The following is a 10,821-nucleotide window of genomic DNA, read 5'->3' on the forward strand; positions in this document are numbered from 1 at the left end:
GGGCTGGCAGAGGGTCTGGGGAGTCAGCCCTGGGCTATGCGTAGCAGTATCAGGTAGTGGAGGTGCTGGCTGTGGCACAAGGGTGCTAAAGAGCAGGGCTAGGTGGCAGGCAGCCCCAGCACTTTAGCACCCTTGTATCTCAGCCAATGCCTTTCACCATCTGCACATGTGTTTTGGCAGTTAAGTACTCTGCCATAAAATAGTACTGACCCCAACAGTCTTATCTTACAGTGCAGTTAGTTAATTTGCTGTGTCCTAATACTGGTGTAGGTGTAGATGGTGATGCTTTACTGTGGAGCTGATTAGTCAACTCCACAGTAAAGTGCACATGTAGATGCACCCACTGGGCATGTCTGCATGAGATATTTACTCCACAGTTGACTAATTAACTGTGCAGTATACATCTTGGTGTCTACATGTGCTCTCTGATCAGTGTGCACAAAATTAATAAACTCCACAGTGGTACTACTTGTTAATACAAGTACTACCCTGCTGTGGAGTTTTTTCATGTGCAGCAGTGCATGTGTAGATGGTGACCCAGGTGACTGGAGAACAGGATGCTTCAGTGCAGGGGTTTCCTGCTGGCTAGCCCCTTGTGCCCCAGCCAGCCCTTCCACAGCATGTTGAGCCCAGTCCGAGCAGCCTTGGGCTGGTAGTTTGACTCCCTGTGTCTTTCTGCCAGCCAAGGCTGCTGCAACCCGGCTCATTGTGTTGTAGTCTGGGCACATGTGGAAACCATGTGCCCAGGAACAATAAACTACAGAGCTTTGCAGTTTATTGCTGCGCATTAATGGCATGTGTAGATGCACCCACTGAATAGGGTTTTATTCCTTTGGTAGTCCCACTGACTTAGAAGTAACTGTATACAGAGTAAGGTACTACTTACCATGTATAAGGATGGCCACAAATCTGGCTTTGTGGCACTTAAACACATATAATAAAACCTTTCTACCATCAGGAGAGCTAGAGCTGACATGGTGTCACAAGCAATGATAGTTCAAAGCCAACTACTGTATTGCTGAGATAGAAATGTCTATTTCCAGAATAGGTAGCTTCTTCAGATGTCATTTAGAATAAGAAATAGTTCATTGTAAAGACAAATCCAGATGGGAGATGTTTGCAGAGGAGACGTTTTTCATTATGGTTTAGGGCTTTCCTTTAGAGGTTGGCACATCTCCTTTAGATACCCAGCTGAAAGTAGAGAAGGATGTTGCATCATAAAATGTAGGCCAAAATTCAGACAGGCAGTGAACAGGTGGCGCATTGTTTGTGAGGTTATATTATGGAAACTGGTTGTCCTGTCTTAGATTTGCATAACCAGCAGTTTTTTAATTTAGCGGTTATTTATTATTGGCTTTTAGAGGCCCCTCTCCCTCCCCTTTCTGGACATGCCAACTCAGGATTTATAAAGAAATGTTTAAAGATAGCTGTTAGTTTTCCTTGGCTAGCTGCATCCTCTGCATTGCCTGCTCATTGCAGTGTGTGAGGAGGAGTATTCTGAGAAGGAACTGATTCAGCACTTACATCAAGTAGCAGCAAATATTTTCCATAATGGGCTGTATTGGATTGGATGAGTTGCAAGGGAAGACTGAGCCCTTGGATGGACTGCAGTCACATAACCAGGGCGTAGGAAAGGCTGCAGGGTTATACCAGCTTGTATACAAGTTGGCAGCTCTGCAAGCTTTGGAGGGTGTGGAATAGAGGATGAACTTACAAAAGCAGAAGCATAACTTATTTTAGATGCCACTACTGGCTTCTTGCATTGGCCAGAGAAGCTGTTCCGTCAAGGTGAGCCATAAAAATCATGCTGGTAGACAAATGATCTGGAGGGCAGGAGATGATATTATCCTGAAATTGGTAGGGGTAAGTGTTCTGATATAGTTAGGTCATCAACCATGTATGTAAACTTCCAAAATGTACCAGAGGACATCAGCAGCATATGCTTATGAAGAGTGACATCTAATGGTCCAACATGACTGGAAGGACATAATGTTAGGCAGGCTGCGGGACCACTGCTGGCTGGCAGAGAGGGGGAAATGCTTAGTAGTGTATCTCAAGGTATTATCAGGAGGACAGGGAGAAATAATCCAATGGGCACTGATATCTAAGCTTTTGAGATGAGATTGAGCTTGATTAATCTGCTAAATCCACAAAATTGTACCCTGCCCTACTTGTTGTTTCACAGTATTGTGCTCCATAGGACTTTACATGGGGGGTTTTGTGTTTATTTTTGTTTTTTACTAAAACAAACTGCCCATAGTTGAATAAAACTGATAGTTTAAAATGTTGTAAACTGAAACCTCTGGGTCCCCTGACCTAGTCACCCCTAATGGCTGCTAAACATTTCCTGTGCGCCTAATTAACCTCAGTCAACATCTTGCAAACTTTGCTTTGGGATGCGTAGATCATTCCTGCAGGCCTGTGACTCAGTGTTCCAGGTGAGGTCTGTTTTGTGTCACCACACTAGTGCTGCAGTTCTGAGCTTGTATTTTGTTCAATTTCCCTTCAAAATTTCAGGATCCATCTTCTTCCTGCGTAAGTGGCAAATGATACTTCTTGTCTCTTCCCTACATTTTGGTCTAAATATAAATTCAATAACATGTTAATATGACCTTCTTAAAGTGGTCATTATTGCTCGTGTTGAACTGCTGAGAAATTAGAATGGAATTTCTCTTTTCAGTTCCTGTCGCAATTCTTAAGTGAGCGTAGCTGTCCATAAATCCAATCTACTGTATTTTCTCACATACAGCACTCCCTGGAAAATAATACACACCTTGTTTTTGAAAGACAGGATGAGGAGAAAAAGATTTTTCTAGAGTCATGGCTGCATAGAGCAGGGGTAGAGCCATGTCTTTAGCTGGCTCACTACTTTGCCTGTTTAGGTTAACAGGAACAGCTAACAGACTGGCAAGATTGCCAGAAGAAAAGTTAGTTTGACCTTTCTTGGCAAGATCATCCAGACTATTAAAAAAGAGTGTTGATGGTTAACACCTGTCGAGTGAAGAACAGTGGGCCATTAAGTCAAATGATTCCCTTGACTGCCTGAATAGTAATGATGTTTCATTGTGGAGCAGGAATCAAAGCAGTGTGCTTCTATAGCGGGAGAAAATCAGCTTCCTTGCTTAATCCATGCACCCCAGTTTTGTTGGGGAGGGCTGATTTGGGGGGAATTACATGTTTTGTATCTGAGAAAACATGGTATATAAAACGGTTTCATAACAGATGGCATCCAATCTGTTACAGAGCGTTTGCTGATTTTCTTCAGTTACTAGCTTTCAGACTCTGACAGCTTAAACTCGAGTTGTTGTCCAAAGCCTAATTTTAGGGTTGCTGACTGTCATGAGAGGACATTAAAGTTAGAATGTTATACTTTCCAGGCATAAACGCATACACTTATTGATAGCTCCTGTGTATAGTAGGGTTTTCAAAATGTTCCAAACTACTGTCCTATTGTCACCTAAAAATCTGGTTCTAAATATCTCCAGGCTTCCTTTGGAGAGTTTGAATGTACACAGTTGTGCTTCTGAAATAGGGTTTAATTGCCTCCTTGCTACCTGTCCCCTTCCATCCCTCTGTCTTCCATTTTATTTTTCCATAAGTGAATCACGGTGAATTTATCTGTTTACCACTTTAAATACTAGCTACATTTGCTTTACTGTCTCTCTTAAGTCCCCTAAACCTGAAAGCATGAACTGCTTCTGGTTCACACTCATGTCACATCATAATAGACATGTCTCCCATGCTTGTTTGATGCTTAAAGAACTGTTCTGTTTCTACCTGAAATAAAAAGCAAGAACTTTCAATAGGTGATTGCTAAGTTTAGATTGAGAGTGCGACTGATTCCAACACTTGCCTAATAGGTATTAGGAAACAGAAAAAATAAAGAGTCCCCAAATAACTGGATATGTAAATTGATTAGTTACTTCTGCTAATTCAGCTGGACTTAGATAATGGTGCTTCTGGCAATTGGCAACAGAGTAATTGGGGATCTCTAGGAGAGAGTTTTTTAATTGAATACAAAATCTACTTGAAATGAAGGGCTGTAACATTACTGTGAACAGATTCCCTCCATTGCTAGTATTTCTTCCCTGTGTTTTGCACTCTTTATAATTGGCGATGATGATGAAAGGATTTCCCCTTAATCTGTAATGCTTTGTCTCAAAACATATGCTTGTTTCTGCCTTGTGGTCATTTTATATCAACTGTGGGAATGGTGCCATGAGCTAATTATCCTTAATGAGACTCACAGAGTCCACAATTGTGTATGTAGATCTGAATATATACTTATATAAACTAGGACACTATGCCAAGTTTAACATTCTTGTTCTTGTAAGTAATTAATATCAGTAAAGCCATTTGGATTTTTTTTTCATTTGTCTTTTGTGGGAGAAGCTGACTTAGTCCATGAGAAGTGTTGGCAAACCTCGCAAAGACAGAGATTTTTTTCCCAGTGTTCCTGTGGCCTGAATCACTGGTTTTTAGCTGTAGTGTTGTCACTGATTTGTTTGTCTAACAGCAGTTTCTTTGGAATTGGTCCACTCTTGAATATAGAAAACCCTGAACTATTGCTGAGGGAAATACTTTTACCTGTCTTGAACTAGAGCAGAAAGATGTCAATAAGCCTGAAGTGTGCTCATTCAGTGAGCAATGACTGAATAAATTTTTGGCAATTAGCTGAATTTTAGTGAGGTTTCTGGAAGGAGTGGAAATTGCAAGCAGCAGCAGATTTGAAGAATTTCATGGAGCTCAGGAAATGTATTGTTGTCTAGAGTAAATATTATACAGAGGAGTGAAATTATTGTGCTTTGAAAGTAAACTTTTGCTACCATTTGTACTGTGAAATTACTACTTGCTGTTGGAGCTGTCTTTAAGGTTTAAATTTAGAGTGGTATCACTATGACAACCTTATTTTCCCCATGCTCCTGAATAGGTATGAAATATTAACGCTATAGTAGGTTTATGTAACAAAATGGCATTTCTTTCTCAGATCCTTCTGATGATGATGATGAAGTGGAAAAAGCAACCACTACAACTAGAGCAATGAAACAAGACATGGCCTCCAAACCTGCTGCATCAAAGAAAAGAAAACAGGTTGGTAAGATTTGCAACAGTTTTGAACTTTGAGACTATAAAAATAAGGAAATTCAGCTTTTCTCTCTAAATAAGGAGCATTATTCTTTACTTCAGATCCTGATCTTTGCTTAATACTGTTGTGTTGTTGATTGCTGCTGTACTCCTTGGAAATTATCAAGTTTGAATGTTAGGAGATTCCAGTTAATTATTTTACTCTAGTTTTATATAGTTTCAGTAGGGGCCACAACCTCTTTCCTCAGGACTATGTTTAAGATGAACATGCAGTGGTACAGCTGAGCCTGCCCATCCACTGACATATGTGTAGTAAGTTTGTAATAGCATTCTAGTTTGTAATGTCAAGTGTCACTGCCACACTTGGCCCAAATTAGCACCTTTCACATGAGTCTCTAACAGTAGACTAAAGACTGAGTGGGCCATAAGAACGGAAGGAGTCAGAATTGAGGCACTTGGAGTAATGTCAAGAAAGTTTACATTACTTTTACCCCTCCTGTGCCTATCTTGATTTTGACAGTACAGCAACTTTTACAGCCATTAGCGTAAATTAAATATTTTAAACAAGGAGAAAGATGTTGCAGTGAACAAGCTACTCTCCTTGTTTTACTGCCTCCTACAGGGAGGAGTCAGGATTGCTTATTTTTTTGCCTTAGGACAGTGGAGGCCAACCTGTTTGGCAGGTGTACCACAAAGTAACCCTTTGTCCTCCCCAGGGGCCACTCTTGTCCCCTTCCCCTGCCTGGTCTACTGCTCTGTTTTCTGCCTCTTGTCCCATCTACTACTGTGCTGCCTGCCTTTTCCCCAATCTGCCATGTGCCACACACAGAGGCTTTGGTCACTCTGACCTTAGGACACACAATAATAATGGAGATTGCCCTTTGGCTTAAAGAGCAGAAGTCTGAGTGTTTGGAACAGGGGAGTTTGAATTTTATTCCATGGGCAGCCATGAAGCTCCATGTGCCAACAGTGCACAGAATGATAAGGACTATCATTTTAAGGTTTTTCTCGTGTACTAAATTGCATACTTGATTCCCTTGTCTTGTTAGATTGATAGTCCAGAAGGTATTTTGTTGTGGCCTTCTTGTCTGGAAGCCAGTCAGGAGACAACTAAATAGAATTAGGCACAACTCTATTTTCAATCCACAGACTGTTTGGATAGTTTATTTAATTCTCAGATTGTCTGCAGGCCTAGAATGAAATGAATAATGCGTCTCCATTCTAAAGTGGCAGTGATATGTTTATTTTGTCACTAAATCTCAACTTCAGAGCCGATGGCCTAACTGGCTTGCAAGGTTTCTCACGCACATGCACATGCACCCATGAATGTTTTCACTTTACGTTTGGATTTCTAGTAACTTGGCAACATAAAGAAAAGCTGCATCAGGAACGTAACACAGGAAATATTTTATGTTCAGTCTATGATTAACAAACAAGGAATTCATGACATTTAGTTCATAAATCAAGGGTCTCAGCACAAATTTCCTGTTTTTCTGCATTTTTAAAACTTCCATGTAAAAATAGTATAAAAATGTACAGAGCACATGGGGCCAGGTCAGAAAGTAGTGGGTTGTTTGTACTGTGTCTTTCAGAAGGAAAAAATACAAATGGCTTTTATTTTTAAAGCAGTGTGCAAAAAGCCACTGAACACGCATGAGAAGGTGACTAATATATTCAGAAAGGTTAGAAATTGATTCTGGATAAGATGCCTAAGATTCCAGTCATCAGAAGATATGTTAACTTAAAACTATTCATCACAGTTCATTTCTCTTCCACAGTTTCTTTTTAATTTCAATGTATGAATTAAAAATTATCCATATTTTATCGATGAGGGTGTAGAAGTGGGCTGTCAACAAACAGGTGAGTGACTGAGCTGGGAACAGAACCCAGATTTCCAGAATCTGGGCCAAAGAGCTTTCTCTGCTGGGCTATGTTGCCTCTTTAACAGGTCTTCAGTGAGGGATCAGAGTTCTGGCCTACCAGGTTTTTGGTCCCACCAAAATGGCGCGAGTCATTTCCCATGGTAGGATTTTTACTATTGATACCACAAAGGTTAGCATTAACAGTCTAGACAAGCTACTAAAAAATAGTAGAGAATTAAAATATTAGCATTTCAAATGGCTGCTTGGAATGTTGTGCATTAGATTAGAGGAAGGCTCCTAAGGCAGACCGGATTGGAGGCAAAGCACAGAGGAAACTATCCACCTGGGAAACTGTTTCCTTTTTAAGTGGTGGAAAGGGATGGAAAATGCAAGAATCCAGGATCACTTCCTACAGAAAAGACACTTACCAGCACAGAGTTTGATCCTCCTCTCCTACAGATTGGAATTGGAAGTCACACAGATAAAGTCAGTGGTGTCACATGTGTAAAACCAGCTTCAATTGAATGGTATCCAGAATGAGTGAACAGAGGGAACAGGCTCTTTTATAGGTATGGTGATAGCAAGTGGATGAAACTCATGAAGTGGCCAGTGGAATCATCCTTATTCTATGGGACGAAAAAGGAGAGGGTCTGCCTATGACTGGCTCTGTGATGGCATTCTTTGACTAGGTCAAACTGAGGGCTTAGTTTCTGCCTAAAAAGTTGTGCCAAATGGTGACTTTGTGATGAATACCTATGGCCAGTTTTTCCTGAGTGTCTGTGGACAGCCGGAAACGCACAAGGGGATGGAACAGGAATAGTTGGACAGAAAGAAACTTCCAGCCTGAACATCAAGGAAAACTTAATGACAAAGTTTGGTTCTGAATAACACTGGAAATGTGGGATGGGGAGGAAAGAGGTACTATTGCAAGACCAGAGTAACACTCTCAGCTCCAGTGAACCCCATTAACTGCAGTGATATACTTCCTTTATATCAAGGATACTGGGAGCAGGATTTTTCTCCTTGGGAATGATCTCCAGTTACATGGTATGAGAATGTGGCCCATCCTCGAGATGAAGGGAGGGTCGTTAAACTCCCAAGTGCATTGCCATGTTCATGTCACCAAAACAGTGGAAATAAAAGGAGTCTTTGTGTACATGTAAGGACAGAAAATGTGAAGTGAAACAATTGTTCCAGTGGAACCATGTTCCATCAGAAAATACTCGTTTGACAAAATTGAAATGTTTTGGTGATTTTTTTTTTTCCTGTGGGAATGCATGTAAATGCCTTGGTGTAATAGTTGGAATGCTCCATTTAGACTTGTTATATTATTTACAACAAAACATAAAAGTCAAAACAGTAACACTGAAGCAATGTTATCTTCACCTTGTCAAAACAGTGCGTGGAATTAGGTTATTCCAAGCTCAGTGATCCCAGGAATTTTGTTCAATGGTAAATTTTGCCATTTCTATTTTTTGTTCTAGTTTTAAAATGTCTGGATTTCCAGCTGAATGGAAATTACAGCTCCTGACCATCCCCTAGGACAGCGGTGGGCAGTTATTTTGAGCGGAGGGCCACATACTGGGTTTTGGCAAGCCATCGAGGGATGCATGACAAGCAGCCAGGGGCAGATAAATATTAAATTGCTACATTTTTGAGGGGCCCCGCAGGCGGGATAGAATGGGCTGGCGGGCCGCATCTGGCCACGTTTTGCCCACCCCTGCCATAGGAGAAAGCATCCTTAAGGATTCAAGGAACTGTGTGAATGTCAGGACCCAGACTTATCTCACCGTAATCCACTCTGAAAGAGAAGAGAGTCAGATAAAGCCATTGCTGTTCTGCAGCTTCTCATGTAACATTCTTTTCATCCTTAAAAAGCAGCAAACTCTCAGCAGCAGTAACCAGAGTTTGATAAAGTCCCCTGTGCAGACTCAGTGTAAAAAGAGAGGAAATAATTAAGAGGAGGGCACAATCTTCAGATACTTGTCAAGGGGCTAGGGTGCATCCTCTATTAGATGAGCCCAGTAGAGAGAGAATGGCTAGAAGATGGACTTCCAGAAAATAACTGATTAAGTAACTTACCCTCATCTTCCCCCGTCTGCTGCTAACCACTGCCTGCTGCTGCCCTTGGTCCTTCCTGCTTTGTCTGTCACTCTGCTTCTGGCTTTCTTCCCACAGCCATTGCTTTGCCCTCCCACCCTGCCCTCCTGTTTGTATTCATGGCTTGTGCCTTACGTCCATGTCACTGCACCTACCTATACCCTGATCTATGTGTCAGCATCTCTCTCTCGTCCTCTTCTCATGCCAGATGCGCTTGTTCAGATTCCTGGTCTTTTAACTCATTTTTCATGCTGCCCCTTCCAGTAACTGTCCCTGTTGTGACTCTGCACTCAGGTTTATTTGAACCATGAATCTAAGAGTACAGTACATGCACCAGTACAAGTTGAGGGCTGCCTGGCTGGGAAGCAGCTCTGCAGAAAAGGACCTGGGGTTACAGTGGACAATAAGCTGAATATGAGCTAACAGTGTGCCCTTGTTGCCAAGAAGGCTAATGGCATAGTGGGCTGCATTGGTACGTACGTTGCCAGCAGGTCAATGGAAGTGATTATTCCCCTCTATTCGGCACTGGTGAGGCCACTTCTGGAGTCCTTTGTTCAGTTTTGGGCTCCCCACTACAGGATGTGGACAAATTAGAGCCCAGCAGAGGGCAACGAAAAAAGTTCAGGAGGTGGAGCACATGGCTTCTGAGGAGAGGCTGAGGAAACTGGGCTTGCTTAGTTTGGAGAAAAGAAAACTGAGGTGGGATTTAACAGCAGCCTTTAACTACCTGAAGGTTGGTTCCAAAGAGGATGGAGCTGGACTGTTCTCAGTGATGTTAGGTGACAGAACAAGGAGCAATGGTCTCAAGTTGCAGCCAGGGAAGTTTAGGTTAGACATTAGGAAGAATTTTCTCACTAGGGGGGTAGTGAAAAACTGGAATGGGTCACCCAGAGAGGTGGTGGAATCTCCATCCTTGGAAGTTTTTAAGACTTGGCTAAGCAAAGCTTTGGCTGGGATGATCTAGTTGGGGCTGGTCCTGCTTTGAGCAGGGGGTTGGACTAGATGACCTCCTGAGGTCCCTTCCAACCCTCATTTTTGATGATTCTATAATACATATGATTCTATGCATCACATCCTAGATCCCACAGGAAGCACACGGAAAGGTTCAAGGAGCCCAATGCTTTATTAACAGTACTTCAGTCTCCCTCTGCTCTGTGGAGCCCCTTGTTATTGGGAATGTAGGGGCTGCCATTGCAACATGGCTCCAAGTCTGTCTGTGCTGTTCTTTTTCCTTCCAGTCTCTTCCTAAGTGCCAGTGCAGCGTTATTCCTGAGCAGACATTTATTATGGACTTTGTCCAGTCCCATATCAAGCGTTCCAGATTATGAGGCTTCCCCCATTTTAGTGGGGAGAAGACTTGCAAATATGTTTTGGGCTCAAGTTGTTTCTCCTGCTTCAGCCCATTTCCTTCCAGTTAAGCTGCAGAGGCCTTATCTCTAGCTGTGATGCTCACACTCCTCAGATACTTGCAGGCCATCATTAGGAAGCTTCTAATGCAAATTTCTCGCTGTGCATAGGCATTATAGTCATACAGAACATTTTATGCCTTCTTAAGGCCAATGTCCCTTACAAGGTAATAGAAAAAGAACAACAACCATGTTTCAGACAAGAAAAATGAGTACCTCAGTAGCCAAGACTTGAAACAGTTTTTATGTAGCCATGAGGGGATCACTAGCTCAAATATCAGTGTATACAGCCTCTATGGTTGGTCTGCTTTTAGAGGTATGAGAAGTGTTAATAACAGAGGGACAGTGGTGGGAGAGCCTTCCAAAAC

The 10,821-nt window shown here is 42.0% G+C and overlaps 1 protein-coding gene across 1 annotated transcript in view; it reads left to right on the forward strand.

Annotated features, from left to right (window-relative positions):
- The window catches only part of LOC109304550 (protein CMSS1-like), a 52,835-nt gene that overhangs the window by 6,636 nt on the left and 35,378 nt on the right, over window positions 1-10,821 (forward strand). Inside the window, exon 2 of the mRNA XM_019527225.1 lies at window positions 4,988-5,091. Coding sequence (XP_019382770.1) covers window positions 5,041-5,091 — 51 coding nt within the window. The 5' untranslated portion in view covers window positions 4,988-5,040. The remainder of the gene's footprint in view (window positions 1-4,987; window positions 5,092-10,821) is intronic.

The sequence above is a fragment of the Gavialis gangeticus genome, unplaced genomic scaffold (assembly GCF_001723915.1).
Source record: "Gavialis gangeticus isolate Ggan-Ray unplaced genomic scaffold, GavGan_comp1, whole genome shotgun sequence".
NCBI lineage: Eukaryota > Metazoa > Chordata > Crocodylia > Gavialidae > Gavialis > Gavialis gangeticus.